This window comes from Aquarana catesbeiana, linkage group LG11 (genome assembly GCF_042186555.1).
Source record: "Aquarana catesbeiana isolate 2022-GZ linkage group LG11, ASM4218655v1, whole genome shotgun sequence".
In the NCBI taxonomy this organism is placed as follows: Eukaryota; Metazoa; Chordata; class Amphibia; order Anura; family Ranidae; genus Aquarana; species Aquarana catesbeiana.
The window spans coordinates 101,987,528-102,010,603 of record NC_133334.1 but is presented as its reverse complement, the minus strand read 5'-3'; the positions used below and the strand labels follow the sequence as shown (position 1 = coordinate 102,010,603).

At 45.3% G+C, this 23,076-nt stretch overlaps 1 protein-coding gene across 1 annotated transcript in view; it reads left to right on the top strand.

The window, feature by feature from the left end:
- LOC141111717 (uncharacterized) overlaps positions 1-23,076 on the top strand; it is a 491,097-nt gene that overhangs the window by 81,951 nt on the left and 386,070 nt on the right. Inside the window, 7 exon segments of the mRNA XM_073603861.1 lie at positions 8,271-8,381; positions 10,097-10,166; positions 11,396-11,533; positions 13,543-13,707; positions 19,985-20,079; positions 20,804-20,930; positions 22,454-22,709. Coding sequence (XP_073459962.1) covers positions 8,271-8,381; positions 10,097-10,166; positions 11,396-11,533; positions 13,543-13,707; positions 19,985-20,079; positions 20,804-20,930; positions 22,454-22,709 — 962 coding nt within the window.

Sequence of the window (23,076 nt, the reverse complement as noted above, 5' to 3'; positions counted from 1 at the left end):
CAGACATGGCTGTCCGTTACTGTCACGTACCTGACGGTAGAGCCTGATATGCAGAGGACCGCCTCTCTTACCCCTCTGACCTGGGGTCTCCTGGTAGAGCAGACAGGAGGTGCAGGAGTGCAGAGTTGCATGAGTGCCTGATGGGATGCAGACCGTGGAACTGGAAGCAGCTACAGGTGGAATGGTAGTTCAGCAGGATTCTCCAGATAGCAGAGAAGGCAGGTACAAGCAGGCCGAGTCATACACTGGCGGGCACGTCAGGAGCAGGTGCGGAGGCAAAAGTGTAGTCAGGATACAGGCCGGGTCGGTGATGGGCTGGCAGCGAGGTAGTAGAGGGAGCAGGTAGATGCAGTGGTCAGAACAAGCCGGGTCAGATGCAGGCAGCAAACAGCAGAGTTGGAGGCAAGCCGGGTCAGATAACAGGTACAGGTATCAGATGCAGGCAAACAGGAACACACAGGAACGCTGTAGAACGGACAGCACTGGGTCTAGGCACTGATTGAGTTTAAATAGCCTGTTGGGCGCCAAAAGCTGTCACAGGGTTTGCGCCCGTATGTGCGTTATCACGCATCGGTGCACTGGCATTCTGACTTAGCAAACAGACTGTCTTGGATTCCCATCTCGAGTACTGGCATGCCCTTCTTGGCAATGCTTGTGTGCGCGCGCATATGCGCGCACGGGTGCACGCAGATGCACTGGAGGTGTTCTGATAGAGGCTGAGGTCACAGGTCGTCTTCTTCGGCCGCCATCTTGGGTACTGGCTAGCCCTTCCTGACACATATGTTGCAAATAACAGCGGTGGTATCTGATGCACTCGTCTCAAAAAAGGCCCACACTAAAGAACTTTTGGAATAACGTGCAAAGACAGCAGCACCCTGCACATGCGGAGCTCTGTGGTGTGATGCAGTCAGTGTGCTGCCCTTAAGCTGGCCCCTGGAGGGCATCCTGCCTCATTGGAGATGTGCCTCCTCCTCCTCCTCCTCTCTCCTATCAGGCATCCATGTGGAGTCAGTGACCACATCACCCCCTCCCTCCTCATCACTGGAGCAAAGCTGGCAGTATGCTGCAGCTGGGGGAACATGACTGTCAGACTGCTGTCCTTCTTGGGCACCCCCTCTCTCTGGGCTCACGTTACTGCCTTCCTGTAGCAGGGTACCATCATCAGAGCCTTCAAAACGCTGGGCATCCTGCTGGAGCATGTACCCAACACTGTGGTCAAACAGTTCGGGGGACTCCTCAGGAGGACATGGTGGGGCTAGGGAAGGAGTGACTGATGCCATTGAGCCGAGGGAAGAGGCCGCGTTGGCAGCTGCTTTGCCAGACAAAGTACCCTGAGCCTGGGTGAGAGAGGATGAGGAGGATGAGGACGGCTTGGTCATCCACTCTACCAAGTCTTCCGCATGTTGCGGCTCAACACGGCCAGCTGCCGAAAAAAAGGACAAGCATGTCTCACGGCCACGTGCTGATGAGGATGCTCCGTCTCCACGACCAGCACTGTTGCCTCTAGACACAGAGCCTGCTTGCCCTCTTTTATTGGCTTGTGACTGTCTGCCTCTCCTTGTTGGCCTTCCAGACATACTAATGGCCTGCAGTGAGATGTATCTGCACAAAGTTGGAATGTATATATATACTGATACTGCAACTAGCAGAATCAACTGCCTGCCTGTAGTATTATTAGTATGAGAACACCAGCAATTGTCTTCAGGTAGCTTCAGGTGCACACTGTGCAGAGGACACAGTACACTAACTGTAAATACTGCAGCTGCCTGCCTGTGGTATTAATAGGATCAGAACAACAGCATTTGTCTTCAGGTAGCTTTAGGTGCACACTGTGCAGAGGACGCAGTACACTAACTGTAAATACTGCAGCTGCCTGCCTGTGGTACTAACAGGATCAGAAGAACACCACCAATTTTCTTCAGGTAGCTTTAGGTGCACACTGTGCAGAGGACGCACTACACTAACTGTAAATACTGAAGCTGCCTGCGGTACTAATAGGATCAGAAGAACACCACCAATTTTCTTCAGGTAGCTTTAGGTGCACACTGTGCAGAGGATGCACTACACTAACTGTAAATACTTTAGCTAATAGGACTAATAGGATCAGGTTTCTTCAGGTAGCTGTAAATACTGTAAAAACACCTGCCTGCCCATCAGTAGGAAGAGAATAACAGGAACGGATCTAGCTAAGCTGAATATAGTGTGTATACACACACATACATACATACAACACCTAGGATGCATATATATATACACAATACACTGTGAGTGCAGCCTGCCTACTCTATCTAACTTAAACCAAATTACACTGTCTCTCTGTCTATCTCTCCGCCGCCACCACAACACACTACACAAGGCGGCCATGCAGGCGGCCTTATATAGTGTGGGGCATGTACTAAACCCCCTGATCCATAATTGGCCAAAGCCACCCTGGCTTTGGCCAATTATGGCTCCCTGTACAGACGGCGTGTGATTAGCCAAGCATTCGGGTCATAGTGCATGCTTGGCCAATCATCAGCCAGCAATGCACTGTGATGCCACAGTGAATTATGGGCCGTGACGCGCCACTCGAATTTGGCGTAAACAGCCAATAACATTCGCAAATTGACGAACGGGTGAACATGCGATGTTCGAGTCGAACATGGGTCCGACTCGAACTCGAAGCTCATCCCTAGTTATTACTATGGTGCTCTGTGTCCCGTGATGTACAATAAAGAAAATACGATTATTATAACAGCTTACCTGTAAAATCCTTTTCTTGGAGTACATCACGGTACACAGAGGTCCCTCTTCTCTTATTGGGATATGTATATATTGCTTTGCTACAAAAACTGAGGTACTCCCTGTATGGGAGGGGTTATATAGGGAGGGGGACTTCCTGTTTCCTTTTTGGTTTTACCATTGTCCATTCACCTAAAGGTGACCTATAACCAATATAGTTATTACTATGGTGCTCTGTGTCCCGTGATGTACTCCAAGAAAAGGATTTTACAGGTAAGCGGTTATCAAAATCCTATTTTTTTTTTAATTTTAAGTTTTTATATACTGCATACAGTAATATTGTTTATTACAGTTGTCTTTAAGATTCTTATCTAGTTAGAATGTTGAAAATACTGTACTTAATTTTGTTAAAAACTACTAGGAGATAAAGTTTCCCTTTTTAGCAGAAGAGACTTTGCATATTCTCTTCTGCTAAAACAAATCTTTCCCTTTTTCCTAACATTTTAACATTTAATTTGTGTACACCACCTGTGGTGCATGAACAGTGCAGCGTACTGTATGTTCCAGGCAACTGGGTGTCAGGGACGATATAATTGCTGTGATCTCTCCTGTGCATGCTCACAGCATGCACAGGAGTGATGCCATACTGTGCATGCTCACAGCATGCACAGTATGGCATCACTCCTGTGCATGCTGTGAGCATGCACAGGAGTGATGCCATACTTGACCACCTAATGGCCAAAGAGGGGTGACATGGGACCTAAAATAAGTGGTAGAAAAGTCAGAGAGGCCAGTGGACAGAACTGTGAGCAGCAGATGAGAAAGTAACAGCATCAGCAAACAGCAGATGTGTACGTAGGCACAGAGTACTTGCACATTATGGCAGGTGCCATAAAAATATCCACCCACTTTGTTAGGCAATAGGTCAGATTTTCAAAAACAACACTTTCCAGCCTAAGTTATCATCTGTTCTTTCCTTTCCTACCATTTTTACTAATGACCTAGAACAAGTACTGTCTGCATATATCAGGTGTCCAAACACTTTACTAGCTTCATGAATAAGTTGGGCCAATGATTTACTATTTGGTGAAACCAAGATCAGAGTGACAGGTTGAAGCTGTTTTTTTATGGCAGATATAATGTAGGTATTGACTGGCAAAATAAATCAAACAAAAAAATATTTTCTTGAAAATTTTAGTTTGCTATTGTGATTACAGTGGTCATGGTCACTGGGTAAAATTCTCAAATCAATTTTAACTCATTGACATATGGTATTGAAATTGAACAACAAATGAAAAATGTGAAAAGTAAGTTTTACAGATTTCCTATTTAAAGGATCAAAAACAGAGTGATCTATATGGAGGTACCTGGGTATTACACATTGCCATAACACAAAGGCACTATTCAGAACACAAGAATTCAAAGCCAGGAATAATATACACAAATACTATTGTGTGGTTAAAGAGCGGCACAAATTTATGATCTCCATCAATCTTTAAAAGTATATTCTAAGCGTGACTTATGTATGAAAATAATGTTTAGGTTAAAGGTAGATGGTGTAGGGGGCGGAGCCAGCGCGCGGCATGTGAGGAGTGAAAGCTCTGAGCTCCGTTCACAGACCTACGATCCTGTTGTGATCCTGGAGCAGAGGCACCCCAATTCTGTGCAGACTCTCTGGGGATGTGTGCAGGGACCCCTCGGGAACCTTCGGGGATGGTAAAATATGGCCCCCCCTGGCCTAAAACGGCAGGAGAAAGACTGGCGCGATATGCCTGGGGATCCCAAAATGGCACCGGCTCACAGGAGGAGGAATGGCCGCCGCTACAGAGGACTGAGGAGAGCCCGCATCAGGCACCTTCCCCCCCGATCAGGGTGAGTCCTAAACCCCAAAGAGGTGGAACGCTGAGAAGGGGGAGATCTTTAGACAGGCTGCAGGATCTCAGGGGCAGACCAGCTACGGAGGTAGAGAGGGAAGATGAGCCATCCCTGACCCAGATTATGGATGCAATACAGGGCTGCCAAACTAAGCTGATCGATCATTTTGAGGGGCTCAAGATGGAGTTTTCCTTTCTAAAGCATGATATGCAGAAGCTGCGGGAGAAAGCACAAGTTACAGACCGCCGCATTGCTTCTCTAGAGGACATTGTCAGGCCTTTAGATACAGCTGCGCAGGTGACAAAAAAGACCCTGTCTGAGCACACTTTGAAGATGGCTGACATGGAAGACCGCATGAGAAGGAACAACATAAGGTTGGTGGGGTTCCCTGAGGGTGCGGAGGGGAGGCGAGCAGAAGAATTTCTAGAGAACTGGCTGACTGACCACATGGATCCTGGCACTTTTACGAAATTATTCGCCATTGAAAGGGCACACCGTATTCCAGGCCGGGCGCCACCGAAGGGAGCCCCTCCCAGATCCATGATAGCGAAAGTACTGCACTTCTGAGATCGAGAGAATATACTGCGTGCTGCCAGGACTGGCCCTGAACTGTCGTTTGATGGCTATCGAATATCGATCTATCCTGACTTCTCTGTGGTTACTCAGAAGCAAAGGGCCTCTTTTCAGCCTGTAAAGCAGAGATTGAGGGACCTCAACCTGATCTACAGTATGCTGTATCCTGCTAAGCTGCGCATAGTAGAAAATGGGAAAACGTATTTCTTTAGTGGCTAGATACACGTGGATGTCGAAGGGGTAAATCCGCTTCTCGCTCGCCATGATGGGGTCCCCCCGCCAGGGAGAACAGGGGGTAGATGACAGGAACGATGCGTCAGGGATGACATTTCTGATTACCTCTCTGGATTACCTTACCGTTGATGTGAACAATCCTTGTACTTTGGGGTTTTTTTCTTATCTTCCCTCTGATGTGACTGAACCTTTTGGGAGAGCCCTGTGGCTGAACAACTATTCTTACAGTTCTCCTGTCAAGCAGCCCTCGACATGAAGATACTACCATGGAGAAGTTTTGGTGTTGAATTGCTTGATGCTGCTCTGTGCCTCTGTTAGATGATGAGTCTGTGGACAGCTCTGAGGGAAGATATATTGGAAACAGAAAGAGGTTTTTTTTTCTATCCAAATATCAGGAAAGTGTTTTTTCTTTTTTATTCTTTTTTTCTCTTTTTTTTCCTCCGTTTTTTGTAAGGAGAACTGTTTTTTTTTTTTTTCTTTCAGAGCTCCGGTAAAGGAACTGGTTTATGCGACAGTTTTAAGTCGCATCTCTGCTGCCTATTTTGGACTCAGGTTATGGGAAAAAAGTGCCTAGCGGGTTGGGGCTGGGTGCAGGGAGGGGGGTGGGGGGTGAGGGGGGGTTCTTTGTTTGTTGGGGAAGTGATGTCTGTATCTGCCTGGGATGATCTGCATTCGGTGAATTTAGTCATGAATATTGTGCTCTATATTTGTGGGAGGGGAAGTTTCCAGGGAGGAAGATGGAATCAGTTCTGGCACTTCCTGGGAAAGTATTTCACCTGTGCTCCCAATGGCGAAAGGATACGTCACTGGCACTGTCCCCGAACAGTCCGATATGGTACAATGGGTCACTGGGGGAATTTTTGAAATTGCCGGATGGACAAAAGACCTGGGCGCAATATGGTATTAAGTACCTGCACCAGATTTGTCAGAATGATCGACTGGCCACCTTTGATCAATTGAGGGCTCAGTTTAATGTACCCAAGATATGGCTGTTTCTGTATATGCAGTTGAAGCACGCAGCGAAGGTGCAGTTTGGAGGGGATACAATTCTGGTCCAGAATACAGATTTGGAAAAGGCTCTGATAGATCCCGAACCATCTGGGCGAATCTCTAGATATTATGGGGCAGTGGGACCAGGGATAAAGATAATAAGGGCTAGAGCTAAGCAGCGGTGGGTAGAGGCTGTCCCGGAGTTGTCGGAGGAGCAGTGGCAGGAGGTACTGGATACGTATGTGGTGACTGTTATTTCATCTACGGACAAAATTATTCAGTTTAGGTATCTCCATCAACAGTATTATACTCCTGTTAGACTTTACAAAATGCAAAGAAAAGAAACAGCTCTCTGTCATAAATGTAGGGAGGAGGATGGCACTTTCATACACATGGTGTGGGAGTGCAAGAAGGTGAGGCCACTGTGGTCACAGGTAACTGAATTTATTTCTGATAAATTCGCCTTACCTAACATTTGCTCACCCTTACACTGTCTCCTAGGGGTCTTTGACCAGGAGGAGATGAATACATGTACCAAACTGTTTCTTAGGATCCTATACTTTGAGGTGCGAAAACGTATTGCCAGACGCTGGATTCATGAAGAACAGTTGACACTAGGAATGTGGATAAAAATAGTTAATGCAGATGTGCTGTTGTACAGGATGACCTATGAAGCTAGGGAAGCTCCCAAGAAATTTAGGAAGGTTTGGTTTAGATGGGTGGATTCGAAAAACACGCTGGACGAGGAAGAGCCACTGAATGCTGGACAGTAAGGGCTGTTGTTTTTGTTCTCAATTTGATAAGGAAGGGAGAATAGGGGGAGTTTTTTTTTTTTTTTCTCCTCTTACGGAGTTAGAGCATAGATTCTCTTGATTAGTGCTTGGGACACCGAATGTGGACATCTCAGGGGGGAAATGGGTCTTGTTTTAATGTTATGGGAGGTTTTCCTCTTCTGTTTCAGTCTTTTCGGGGGTTTTTCTTTTTTTTTTTTTTTTTTTGTTTTGTTTTCTATAATAAAAAAATGCACATATATATTCAAAAGTAGAGTGGGAATGGAAATCTATGTGACACATGCAGAAAAGATGGATATATATGTGATAATAATGTGCTGGATATGCAATTTCTATTTTTTTGTTGGATATTGTAATCCCAACTACTGTCATGTATGCTTATACTGATATGTGCGCAATAAAAATTCTTTTCAAAAAAAAAAAAAAAAGGTAGATAGTGTATTGCAGCAAATGCTTAAAGACAACCAGTCATCGATTTACAAAATTCAACAGAATTTAGCGCCTTAAGAGCAATTTACAAATAGGGGGGGTGAAACTCCCTAATGTGGACACAGCAATACAAACCTCAGAAAGCAGAAGGAAAGCATCAAAAGTAGACCATATAAATGACAGATTTATTTTATTCAGACTCTTGTATCATAGAATGCCAATGCTTTACTGGCATCTGGAGCACTCATGCTAATTAACGCCTTAGAATCGATTGAATTTTATCAGTCCAGTAAATGTTTCATTTAACTATAACAAGGTCTGATGAAGGTGGACTTTTTGAACCCCCAATCGAGGATTTCTATGATATATAAAATTAATAAAATTACACCTTGGCTTGGCTTGTTAAAACATTTAAATATAATATACTTTCCTACCTATTTACTAAAGCTAGTAGCATAAGGATTAAAAATAGTTAATTGAGTTTAGTTCTGCTTTAATGCAATGTTCCACAATGCTATGGTCTGGTCTGAAGGGGGCCTTATATTCAATGCTTCTTTGCATACAGTATATGCTTTGTATATAATACAATAATAATAAAAACAATTGTTTCTGAAAAGATTTAAATTTATATAACTGTGTTACTTGTTACTGCTACAGGGTTATAGAAATGAATCCCATGTGATCTTGGGGGAAATGACTGCTTGCAGTTCCTTGGCGAGAGAGACCTGTCTCAAGTCCATTATACTCCTAACAGATAACCTGAAAAATGTGAGTATATCAGTTAGTTTGGATAATAGCAACATAAAAAAACAACAAATCATAAATAGCTTTAATGATTTCAAGAAAAAAATAAAGAAACATGAATTTTGGGCACCCCATGTTTGCTCCCAACACCACTAGAAGTTTGTCTTTAAGATAATCCAAAAAATGTTAATTTGCAGAATTATATTTAAGAGTAATAACTAAAATAAAAAAAATGTCTTCTGGTTGAAAGACCCTCTGACTTCTTATATCTCCTGGAGGCTCTAACAGAAATATTTCCCTGAACATGAAATATACAGTTTCTACCTATTTGGGTATTGAGACCCATGTCCAAATAGTGATCCTATCACTGGTGGCAAGCTGGCAGCCTACAAGTAACATGATCACTACATCAAACCCTTATTTGTTTTCACTGTGTCTTCGCCTTGCTTGCCGAAATGCTGCAAAATCCCACTCACTATTGAGGGTGCATTGTATAGCTTTGCTGTTGATACAGTTAAAGCGTTTCTTTGCTCTCCTAATGATCTTGTCACTGGTGAGTTCTCACCAAGATGGCTAGTCTGACATGGGCTTGGAAGCAGATCCCCCAAAAGCACTAGCTATATTGTTCAGGTATGTAAAGTACCCTTTAGTTTGTTCTTCTGATAACACAGCTACACTCTCTGTTACCACCGCTGCAATTTTCTTGGATTCTTCTTTTATCAACCATCTTACATCTCATGAGAGTTCACATTGCACTGCCCATGTGCTGTACAGTAAAAAAATAAACAGTTAATAGAGTTTATCTGGCAAGTGGAATATATATATATAAAGTACAGAAAAAAACCTCTACCTACTTGCAATGTATTATATTTGTATAATTTTAAAGACTTCAGTTGTAATAATTTATTATTATTATTATTATTATTATTATTATTATTATACAGGATTTACATAGGGCCAACAGTTTGCGCAGCTCAAAGACAGCATTAGGAGCATGTTTAGGTATGCTGAAGCATCCCCAAAAATTCTTCCAGCACTTCTATCAATGCATAGTTATAATTCAACATGCCTGATATGTATCAGAATTTAATTTCTTTGCAATTGTCTGGGAGCAAACAGCACTACTAACAGAGGCTCCTAGCCACTGTTCCCAATACTTTGTTTGTTGTTCTGGCTGCTGGGGCTCTCTCAGAGTTGTTCACTTAGGAGGACTGATATTCACCTGACTAAAGAAGTGATGCTGCAGTTGTATGTGGGTGGGGAGAGAAAGGAGTTGCAGTGCGAAGAAGTGTGGGACTAGCTAGACCCTACTTTGTCTAAACAAAGTGAGAAAGGTGGAACACTACAAGCCATTTACCATGAAGCAACACCACCTTTATTGACCATGTCCACTAAATGTATTAATAAACAGCTCTTTTATTTATTAATAAAAAGTGTATTAATAAAAAGCTTTTCATTTTTGTTTTTGATATACTTTTTCTTTCAGTTAATAATTGTCATTTTTTTTTGTATGGCCTGTAGAATTCACAGTACATGATTTTTTGGAGGTTTGTTAGGTTGTTTATACCAAGAACTCTGGGCTTCTAGGGGATTGAAGGTTAAAACAACTGCATAGAGTCAACTTGTCAGGGAGTTCAACCATGAAAAACGAAAACATCAGGTTAGCTAGAGATGTCCTAAAGATGACCTTCTATTGGAACTACTGAACGAATAATTATATTTTTCATTCCTTGATCTAGGTGGTGACTTTCAAGGCTGATGGCACAGTTCTATTGAATGAACTGAAAATAACACTGCCTTATGTCACAGGTAATATCACATGACAATGTATACTGCAACAACTATGTTTATTAAAACATACTGCACTGTATTACAGCAGTTGACTTTGTCAGGCAAACAGCTAAATATTCACTTGAAACTGATATATATTAAAGGCTAAATTCACCCATAGTTAGGGTGTAACATGTAACATGTTCTTGTTCCGCCCATCATCCCCTCACTGCCCCTCGCAGTGTGACAGTGGGTGGGGGATCTTCTCCCTGTACCCGGTGTCAGATTTTGAAAACAAAATAGCTGTGCCAGGCTCAGCCCACACAGCTACATCATTCATTCACATGACGGTGCTGTACTTTGCAGGCTCTTCTTTTAAAAAATAATAAATGTGCATTTTTTACCTTCAAAATTATGTGCATTTATTATTTTTTAATGAAAGGTGAACTTAGCCTTTAACTTTTTTTTAACACCCAAGGAATTTGTCTGTTCAGTCATTTTTGTGATTTACATACCTCTGTCACACTGCACAGCGAGGTGGAAGACATGCTTACTTTTTGGTTTAGCAATGCAGCTTCCTACAGTATGGCTCTACCTCCAACCTGCTCGTTATACAATATTCAACATTGTCAGCTCTGTCCAATGAGCAGGGAGCTGATGCTAAAGGCAGAAAAGCTGGACCAGGAAAAGTAAAGCTGAATTAGGAATTAGTATAACATATTTCCCTACTGTCTTTCATTTAGAGGGCCTGTTTCACATTTGAAAAATCAGTATAAAGGAAAAGTAATGTGGAAAGAAGCACTACAGTAGTGAGTTTAATCAATCCTTGTTTATGTGTTAATTCTTTATGGCCCATGTAACTGAGGACGTGACAGAGGTTTGTGTATTACCTACATACTCTATACTGAAAGGTGTCCCTCTTTCCCATCCCAGAAAGTTGGGTGGTATGAAGTATAGGCATCTTCCTGACTGTGCAGTGTGGCATATAAGTGTGAATCATAAAAGTGGCTGTGCAAAAAAAAAAAACAACAAACATACTAGAATTTGATATGTGTATTTAAATGTATGCAAGGAATACCATTATTTTTATAGAGATATCACATGTATATTTATGTTAATATGGAAACCCAGTTTTTACAAAGAGACTCCTACACATTAAGGAAGAAAGCAGCATATAAAAAGCTAGTTTACACTTAAAGTATACTATATGACTAATATGATTATTTCATTTAAATATAATTTAAGTTTTCTTGTGCTTTCCTCTACAGCCAGTTTCTCCATCATGCAGCCCTCTGGTCCTTACATCAATGTACAAGCTGCCTTTGGCCTTCAGATGCAGATTCAGCTGCAACCCATGATGCAGCTATACATCACTATGCAGAAATCTGCCAGGGGACAACTTCAAGGTCAGTTGAAGAAGACTTGTCACCTATGGACAGCAGTGCATGATAACTACACCGGACCATACTGCGTGTTTATATATATATCTATATATATATCTATATATCTATATATATAGATATATAGATATATATATATATATATATATCTCCATATATCCATATTATAGTTTTTTAAATATGTTTTCATATAGGCTGATATAAATATCTTTGAGTGTGAACAACTGAATTATTAACATTGAGAATGCTCTTTATTTTCATGCTGCAAGCTCTTGGTTACGAATGGTCATGGGGGTATTAACTGATAACATTTCCATTATACAATTTTACTCTCAGAGAAGAATATTGCAGTTGACATTATAGACCTCCTCTGTCCTGCCAAAAAAATGGTTAAAATAACTGGAATAAAACTTTTATGACATTGGCAATAACTAAAGGATAAAAATGGTAAATTTCCTCCACACTCTTTGAATCCACAGATAGTGTAGAACACCGTTTTAGAGAGTTCAGAAAATTAATATTTTAAAGTGTATGTAACCCCTAACTATATTTTTCAGTATGTTTTGGTGTCAACAGTAGCCCATACAAGGCTGCACTCTGTACTCCTTCGGGCTAAATCGAACTTTATTGTTCCAGCATGAACACTGATACTTCAACCCACACCTTCTGATACCCTTCACTCTCTAGTTCAGCTTAATTGCACAGCATGTGTTCATGATGGACTTGAACAAAAACTTTTTTTTAGCCAGAAGTACAGAGTGCATCTTTGTATGTATGTGCTACTGGGTCTGGAGGGGAGAATGACAGACTCCAGAGGCACCTTCACCTGTGACTAAATGAAGAGAGTGGAGGGCCTGGAATGGTATACAAACTGTAGGTGAACCTGTTTTGGCATCATACTTTATTGTTTTACATTTTCTTAAAACCTATCTCTGGTAAAAATGAAATAGATAAATTGTGCTAATAGAGCAAGCTCATAAAAGTCCAACTTGAACAAATAACCTCTGTAATGAAACAAAAAAAAAGAAAGAAAGGACGTGTCCACTAAGTGTGGCAATAAAAGTATCCACTTTTTTAAAATACAATTGGCAACTCACTGGGTGTAGCATTAAGTGTAGCATTAAACCCAGTTAATCCAGTGAGTTGCCATTTGTATTTTAATAGAGTGGATGATTTTAATGCTACACTTAGTGGGCGCCCCCTTTCTCCTTTCTTGTAAAAATTTTCTCAGGCTACAGCACATCTGACCATAAATGTAGTTAAGTAAAAGTTTTTTTTTTTTTTTTTCTTGCCAGCAATTATTTAGAGGGGGATTGTGGTCAGGGGAGATAGAGGGGATGCTCAGTGATCAGTTGCAGGCAAATTGTTTCCTGTGAATCTGTTTTGTATCTGGAAATCCTGCCAGAACAAACACTTTCTGCTGCAGGCTGACAGTGCTAAGCCACTGCCGTACACTTAGCAGCAGCCCTGTCAGCCTGATTTAAAAACTCCTTCAGTTGGCAGTTTGGCTGCCAATCAGGTCTATCAGATAAGTAGTCCAATGAACAACTAAAGGAGCCCACATGGCAGGTTGACAACATTGATGCAAATTGTGAGGCATATAAGGACTTAGAGTTGTCAGCCTATAACAGGAGGTTATATTACCGGCAGGGACTCCACGTAAGAAACTTTGCAACAGATTCATAAAAAATGTATTTGCTTAAGAAACCTATACAGTGACATGTGTTGCTAAACATTCTAAAAAACATATTTTTAGCTTGCATGCATGTTAAAATGCATACATTCAGCACCAAGTACAGACTGACAGTTCCAGGGGCGACAAAAAGGTGTTGAGACAAGATCTGCGACTGGACCAAGAGGATTTCCAAAGCATGATTAGGGTTTTATCAATGGGATTCTTAAATGCATGAACTTTTACATAGCAGTTAATATATTTGCAATGAACGTAGAAGAGATATTTATTGCAAAGCTGTGATACCAGGAAACACAGTAATGAACTAACACATGTTTTGCAGGTCTTTGTGGAAACTTTAATGCTAAGGAGGGAGATGATTTTAAAACATCGGGTGGTCTAGTAGAAGCCACAGCATCTGCCTTTGCCAACACATGGAAAGCCCAACCCAACTGCCATGATGTGTCAGACCTGATGGATGATCCCTGCAGCCTCAGGATTGAGAGCAGTAAGACACTATTTTTCATCTTATTAATACCAAATATCCACTCTCCAGTACAGGGTATGGTTTTAGATCAATAGAAGTCTAACTAATGCCCAGAAATTCCTACTGAGTGATCACTGAGACATTTGCCTATGCTCAGGGGCCCGACCCGCCGCCCGCCAGTGTGAGGGGCCCACCTAACCGGCTGACTGTCCTGTCACTGAGTGAGTGTGTGTCCACAGTCCGCTCTGGCTGCTGTTTGTCCGCCGCTGGGAGGGGCTTTCGCATGCTGAGGGGAGACGAAGAAGGCAGAGGCAGTGCTGAGACTGTGAACCGCCCCGCCTATCCAGAGACATAGTGAATGTAGGGAGGCGGGACGGACACTAAAAAATTAAGTCAGCAGACCTGCTGACACCAAATGAGAGAAGGCGGGGGAGGAGCTCTCCCCTCTGCAGCTGTGTGGAGTACCTTTACTGGCGTCTACCCATGAGGCAAGGCATCCTGGCGGGAGAAGGCACGGTGACGGTGATGGAATTCCCGGGGAATCGATTGATTGACAGTAAGTCAATCAAGTGACATTTTGCAGATCTTAGCAATCGATCCCAACCTCCACCACCTGTGCCTCTTACTAATCCTATCCCCCCTCCACTGATCTCATCCCTATCCCCCCATTACTTCTACAACAGAGGTGATGGGGGGATAGGGATGAGATCAGTGGTGGGGGGATAGGATCAGTAAGAGGCACAGGTGGTGGTGAGAGAGGATGGCACCACCACTGCCACCGCTACCACCCCCTTCAAGTACCACCACAGCCACCCCCCCTTAAGTGCCACCGCTACCACCCCCTCTCAAGTACCACTGCTGCCACACACCCCCAAGTACCACCGCTGCCACCCCCCAGTACCATCGCTGCCACCCCCCCAGTATCACCGCTGCCACCCCCCAAGTACCACCGCTGCCACCCCCTCAAGTACCACCGCTGCCACCCCCAAGTACCACTGCTGCCACCCCAAGTACTACCACTGCTACCCCCCAAGTACCACCGCTGCCACCTCCTCAAGTACCACCGCTGCCACCCCAAGTTCTACCACTGCCACCCCCCCAAGTACCACCGCTGCCACCCCCCAAGTACCACCGCTGCCACCCCCTCAAGTACCACCGCTGCCACCCCAAGTACTACCACTGCCACCCCCAAGTACCTCCGCTGCCACCCCCCGAAGTACCACCGCTGCCACCCCCCAAGTACTACTGCTGCCACCCCCCAAGTACCACTGCTGCCACCCCCCAAGTAGCACCGCTGCCACCCCCCCAAGTACCACCGCTGCCACCCCCCCAAGTACCACCACTTGCCACCCCCCTCAAGTACCTCCGCTGCTACCCCTCCCCTCAAGTACTACCACTGCCACCCCCCAAGTACCACTGCTGCCACCCCACAAGTACCACCGCTGCCACCCCCCAAGTACCACCGCTGCCACCCCAAGTACTACCGCTGCCACCCCCAAGTACCACCGCTGCCACCACCCCAAGTACCACCACTGCCACCCCCCCAAGTACCACCGCTTGCCACCCCCCCAAGTACCACCGCTTGCCACCCCCCCAAGTACCACCGCTTGCCACCCCCCTCAAGTACCTCCACTGCTACTCCTTCCCCTCAAGTATCACTGCTGCCACCCCCCTCAACATCACTGTTGAGTGGTGGGGGATAGGATCAGTAAGAGGCACAGGTGGTGGTGAGAGAGGATGGCACCACCACTGCCACTGCTACCACCCCCTTCAAGTACCACCGCTGCCACCCCAAGTACTACCACTGCCAACCCCAAGTACCACCGCTGCCACCCCCCCAAGTACAACCGCTGCCACCCCCCAAGTACTACTGCTGCCACCCCCCAAGTACCACTGCTGCCATCCCCCCAAGTAGCACCTCTGCCACCCCCCTCAAGTACCTCCGCTGCTACCCCTCCCCCCAAGTACTACCACTGCCACCCCCCAAGTACCACTGCTGCCACCCCCCCAAGTACCACTGCTGCCACCCCCCAAGTACCACCGCTGCCACCCCAAGTACTACCGCTGCCACCCCCAAGTACCACCGCTGCCACCACCCCAAGTACCACCGCTGCCACCCCAAGTACCACCGCTTGCTACCCCCCAAGTACGACCGCTTGCCACCCCCCTCAAGTACCTCCACTGCTACTCCTTCCCCTCAAGTATCACTGCTGCCACCCCCCTCAACATCACTGTTGAGTGGTGGGGGGATAGGATCAGTAAGAGGCACAGGTGGTGGTGAGAGAGGATGGCACCACCACTGCCACTGCTACCACCCCCTTCAAGTACCACCACAGCCACCCACCTCAAGTACCACCGCTACCACCCCCTCTCAAGTACCACCGCTGCCACACACCCCCAAGTACCACCGCTGCCACCCCCCAGTACTACTGCTGCAACCCCCCAAGTACTACTGCTGCAACCCCCCAAGTACCACCGCTGCCACCCCCCCAAGTACCACCGCTGCCACCCCCCAAGTACCACTGCTGCCACCCGCCCAAGTACCACTGCTGCCACCCCCCGAAGTACCACTGCTGCCACCCCCCAAGTACCACCGCTGCCACCCCCCCAAGTACCATCGCTTGCCATCCCCCTCAAGTACCTCCACTGCTACCCCTCCCCCCAAGTACTACCACTGCCACCCCCCAAGTACCACCGCTGCCACACACCCCCAAGTACCACCGCTGCCACCCCCCAGTACCACCACTGCCACCCCCCAAGTACTACTGTTGCAACCCCCCAAGTACCACCACTGCCACCCCCCCAAGTACCACTGCTGCCACCCCCCCAAGTACCACTGCTGCCACCCCCCCAAGTACCACTGCTGCCACCCCCAAAGTACCACTGCTGCCACCCCCCAAGTACCACCGCTGCCACCCCCCCAAGTACCATCGCTTGCCACCCCCCTCAAGTACCTCCACTGCTACCCCTCCCCCCAAGTACTACCGCTGCCACACACCCCCAAGTACCACCGCTGCCACCCCCCCAGTACCACCTATGCCACCCCCCAAGTACTACTGTTGCAACCCCCCAAGTACCACCGCTGCCACCCCCCCAAGTACCACCGCTGCCACCCCCCCAAGTACCACTGCTGCCACCCCCGAAGTACCACTGCTGCCACCCCCCAAGTACCACCGCTGCCACCCCCCCAAGTACCATCGCTTGCCACCCCCCTCAAGTACCTCCACTGCTACCCCTCCCCCCAAGTACTACCACTGCCACCCCCCAAGTACCACCGCTGCCACCCCCCAAGTACCACTGCTGCCACCCCAAGTACTACCGCTGCTGCCCCCAAGTACCACCGCTGCCACCCCCCAAGTACTACTGCTGCCACCCCCCAAGTACCACTGCTGCCACCCCCCAAGTACCACTGCTGCCACCCCCCCAAGTACCACTGCTTGCCACCCCCTCAAGTACCTCCGCTGCTACCCCTCCCCCAAGTACTACCACTGCCACCTCCCCTAGTACCACTGCTGCCACCCCCCAAGTACCACTGCTGCCACCCCCCAAGTACCACCGCTGCCACCACCCCAAGTACCACCGCTTGCCACCCCCAAGTACCACCGCTGCCACCCCCCAAGTACCACTGCTGCCACCCCAAGTACTACTGCTGCCACCCCCAAGTACCACTGCTGCCACCCCCCAAGTACCACCACTTGCCACCCCCTCAAGTACCTCCTCTGCTACCCCTCCTCCAAGTACTACCACTGCCACCCCCCAAGTACCACCGCTGCCACCCCCCAAGTACCACTGTTGCCACCCCAAGTACTACCGCTGCCACCCCCAAGTACCACCGCTGCCACCCTCCCAAGTACCACCGCTTGCCACCCCCTCAAGTACCTCCGCTGCTACCCCTCCCCCCAAGTACTACCACTGCCACCTCCCCTAGTACCACCGCTGCCACCCCCCAAGTACCACCGCTGCCACCCCCCAAGTACCACCGCTGCCACCACCCCAAGTACCACCGCTGCCACCCCCCCAAGCACCACTGCTTGCCACCCCCAAGTACCACCGCTTGCCACCCCCCTCAAGTACCTCCATTGCTACTCCTCCCCTCAAGTATCACTGCTGCCACCCCCTCAACATCACTGTTGCCACCCCCCTCAAGTATCACCGCTGCCACCCCCCTCAAGTATCACCACTGCCACCCCTTCAACATCACCATTGCCACCCTCTCTCAAGTACCACCACTGCCACCCCCCCTTAACATCGCCGCTGCCACTCCCCTCAAGTACCACTGCTGCCACCCCCCCAACATCACCGTTACCACCCCCCTCAAGTATCACCACTGCCACCCCCTCAACATCACCGTTGCCACCCCCCTCAAGTATCACCACTGCCACCCCCTCAACATCACTGTTGCCACCCTCCCTCAAGTACCACCACTGCCACCCCCCCTTAACATCACTGCTGCCACCCTCCCTTAAGTACCACCGCTACCACCCCCTCAACATCACCACTGCCACCCCCCCTCAAGTACCACTGCTGTCACCCTCCCTCAACTACCGCCGTTGCCACCCCCCTCAAAAAAAGTATCAAAATTATGCTTTTTCAGGGTGGCCCTTCGTGATTTCTTGCACCGGGGGTCTGAAGTTTCTAGTTACGCTGAAATAGTTTTTTGATCATAGGGTTCACCTGGTTGAAATTCTAAGATCCCATATTTTACCTATTCATGTCTCCAGCAATCTCCACATGAAATAATATTACTTAAATTGAAAAGAATTAGTTAGAATACCTTTCAGTTTGTGCTGTGTATTTTAAAAAAGACTTGAAACATTATTAGTAAATAAAATGACAACGCAAAATGTAGTATATTGAAAAAAAGAGTACACTCTTTTTATGTATAATCTTATTGTTTGTTGGTTGTCAGCCACTCACTGCCCTGATACCACCAATCACCAGGTTGTTTTTCATATGGTTCTAATATGTTAAATGCATATATAATATTACAAAAAATATTGTTGTTGAAATAGTCTGGTGTCAAAATCTCTTTTAAACGAACGACAAGTTAGGCCCCTTTCACATTTGTGCGACCTCAAAGTCGCGCGATTTTACCACGATTTCGAGGCCGAGATTTTACCGCGATTTTGCCGCGATTTGGGAGCAGTACTACTTTGTACAACTTTGCCACAACTTTGGCATTAACCATTCTCAGCTTGTGCTTACAAAGTCATACTGAAATCGTGTCTATATTATTCAGATACAATTTGCATGCTACTTGAGGGTTTAACATTGAGGTCTGTGGACATCAACTCGCATGGAAGTTGGACCAAAGTAGTGCAGGGACTACTTTGAAGTCGGCACGACTTAAAGTCGTGCCAATATGAATGGTAGTCATTGAAAATCATGGAGAATGACTTGTCATACGATTTTGCAGTACAAAATCGTGGGACAAGTCGTATAAGTGTGAAAGGGGCCTTACTGTGACAAACCACACACTCTCATGTCTTAGTTGCTTAATGTAGAAAACAAGTTGTGCCCATCAAGCTCCCTGATAAACCCAAATAGGAAAACATGTTGCTTCGTGGGTCAACTATTACAGGAGTGTTTTCCACTCTGAAAAGGAAATTCTACAACCATTTCTATTAAAACAGAAATACATTTCAAACATTGGGATTTCTACATCTCTTACAGTCATAGGCAGGTCTGTTTATTAAGCCTCCACAGCAGGCCTCTGTTCTATTTGTTTGTAAATAACATCAGTCCAAGACTTCTATTCCAAAGAAAAGACACAACAGCTGCACACCAATGATGTTTTCAGCATTGGGGCTTTAGTCCAGCAAAAGACCTTGGCCTTTATGCCCATCCAGAGACCACCCACTCTGACATTTCACCATTCAAGACTTAATGGTAGTCTCTATGACTAAGCCTTGAGTGGTGAAATGCGTCAGTTGGGGGGGGGTCTGTGGGCGGAATCGCTAGAATGAAGCCTTAATGCTAGTTACATTATCAATGTGCACCTGTCTCATCTTTTCTTTGGAGTAGGTTTGGAGAACAGATGACTCCCCTTCAACCAGCACCCGAATTCCGGGAGACAGTGTGCAGTGCTTTGAGTGAAGAAATTCTGCCTGCCCCTTGAAAATCAGGAATTTATATTTCCTGTAAGTATTAGCAGAAGCACTTCTCCATTCAGTTAGCAAATTACACATGCAGTAAATATGTCTGGTAATTTTAAACAGTAAAATTTTTCCTTTATTTTGTTATATTTTTACATGTTGCTCCCATGCATACATTAATAACAGCACACCATTCTTTCTAGAAACCTACGCAGACTATTGGTGCTCTAGTATAGAAAAAGGCGAGTCTCCTTTTGCTAAGTGCCATTCAGCAGTAGACCCGGCTGGGTATGCAAAGGTGAGTGTTGTACTGTGTGTGGTCACATCTCACATATAAGGGTTGATTTACTAAAATAAATTGGAAGTTCACTTTGCAAAAGAAAGTTGCAATCTGCAAGGAAATTTGCCCCAGAGCTTAGTGAATGAGGTGAAGATTTGTTTCACCCCCTAAGGAACACAAATGTTAGAAAAAAGAAAACTGACAGCATGGTTATAACCCTCCCTTTTTGCCATTCATTACACGTTAGGGATCCGTAAGCTGCAATGTACTATGTTTTTGGGTTTTATATATAGTTAAATGTAAATAAATAAATAAACATAATTTTATTGACTCAATAATACAAACCCAGGGTGTACTTAGGGGTCTATATGTCATTATTTTCATGCAAGATTCACAAAACTTTAGCTAAAAATAAACATATTTTTCACCTAAAATTAGATAAGCAATATGTGGCTTTTGGGTAAAAGTGAATCTTGAGTGTAAAAAATGTAAACATTGAAAAATAGACCATAATTAAAAGTGACTTTAACTACATATCAGTCATTGTAACAGACCAGAATCCATCTGGAGTTGTTTCATAAACAAAGGATGACACCTAATGACCATATTTGTTTATCTATTTAAAGAAAAAAAATAGCATATTGGAAAACCCTTATGTTGGAATAAAATGACATTGTGTTTTTCTGAGAGCGTTATAAACTCATGCTTGCACTTACATAAATTTTGTTTCCATTTTGCACAGAGATGTCGTTATGATACTTGTAACTGTAAAGACAGTGAGAAGTGTATGTGTGCTGCACTCTCCTCCTATGTCAGGGCCTGCGCTGCTAAAGGGATCATTTTGTGGGGCTGGCGGAATGGAATATGTGGTAAGCACTGATTTTCCAGTAAATAATGTTACTTTAATAAACTAATTGTGACAAAAAGTTAACACTTTTGTGTATCTTACTTAATAACTATTCCTAAAGATTTTCCATTACCTCTACCTTTTAACTTTTGGCATGCTAATAATTTCTTGATTTCCAGCATTGTGTAGGTAGCACTGCTTAGGTGAGATGCAAAACTATTTTAAATATTTTAACAATCTTCTGCACTCTACCAGGAACACAAATCTATCCTGTTTTTAACTTGGAATGAGGTTCAGGTGTGCCACTGCCATGGGTTTGCGTAAAATCTAAGGCTTAGTTCACACTGCATGTTGATGTGGCTCACAGCAGGGATCCTGTGCGTCCTGGTTCACTGTTTCAAGTCCGATTTCAGCCCAAATTGTGAACTGAATTCTGATCTGAAACGGACCAAAAGACGCACCGGGCTCCTGTGCAAATTTGCACCGGAGCCGCATCAGAGATATGTGATCTGGCTCCACAGAGAGCTGGTCACAATCTCCTGCTATTGCGAATTGGATGCAGAGATCCTGCATCCAATTCGCAATAGTGTGAACCCAGACTAAGGGATTCACAAAGTTTGCAAGTTGCACATTTTTGGCTTAAAACGTTGCAGGTTCCAGAAATAAGGAACAACTATGCTATGTGGTGCATAGCTTTTGCCCCTGATCAGCTAAATCACAAGAGCTGATAATCTGAAGAAATGGATAACCCAGCACTCTTTCTATAAAAGGGTGGGCTCAGAAGCAGCCATATTGTAAGTGTGCATAGGAGCTTTTAGGGAGAGCTGACAATTCTGTGTAATTCTTTTCAATGTTGGCATTGGCACATGTCTCCAAGTGCCTGGCTTCCCATGCCCTTTGTTTGACAATAACATGGTTATTGGTCTCACAAGTGGCCAAAATTAAATAACACAATTCTCTCTCTCACAGACTTCAGTGGATTGTGCAACAAAGTTAGTGAACTTTGAGCATTATTGGGAAGATTGTCTGTTAACTGAACCCCTATTTAGAACTAGTTTTCTACGTTGCTTCTTAAAATTGAGCTCCAGCACACCCACCAAAAAATTAAAAATATTGTAGCTGCTGACTTTTAATATTAGGACACTTACCTGTCCAGCAATCCCCCCAATGTCGGCACCCTAGCCTTGTAAGGGAAACCGGCAGTGAAGTCTTGAGGCTTCACACCCAGTATCCTGCTGTGGATGCGCAAAACGTGCTGTGCTTTCTGAATGGCCCGGCAGCGGTGGAAGGAGGAGGAGGGGGGCCGAACTTCTGGGGGACCTTTTCAGGGCGAGGTTTACGGAAGTGGGGATGGGTACCTGTCAAAAACAGGTACCCGCTCCCCCCAAAAGGTACAAAATGTGGCAGTGGAGGGGGGGAGGAAGCAAACAAGTGAAGCTTCCCCTTTTGGGTGATGCTCCGCTTTAAGTACAGTCAGTATAATCAGTATATGAGTGTATAAAGTAATGTATACGTATTTAAAATGTTATAATTCCTCTATTTCAGACAAGGACATCTCTTCTTGCCCATCTACCCAAATCTATCTATATAACCTGACCACATGCCAGTCAACCTGCCGTTCCCTGGGAGAAGGTGATAAAGCCTGTGTCAGTGGGTTTACTGCAGTTGATGGCTGCGGATGTCCAGATGGAGAGTTTCTGAATGAGAAGAACCAGTGTGTACCCATATCTCAGTGCTCGTGTTACTACCAGGGCTCATATTTGAACCCATTGGATGTCATCCACAAACAAGCTGAGCGTTGGTAAGTAAAACAATAACATTTATGGCTGCCATAAACTTGTGGTGACCAATCACAAATCAGATTTCGGTAGCTTACGGAGGGAAACTGTATAAATGATTACTTCTAATCAGTAGCTGTAGGTTACTATATGCCATTACTCCACAACTAGCCAATGAAGACAATTATACATGTATAATCTACACTGAATTTCCTTTGTCTTTTAGTTTATTTGCATGTTCTCCTAGAAACGTTAATTCTGCATTTCTTCCATTCAACAAACAGACATGATTTTTTCTTTGCCTTCAACTTTATCCATATGCAAATATAAAAATGTTATATATTACCACTTTCCAGTCCTTAGATGTGTTGGTTGCATTAGTTTCTTTTT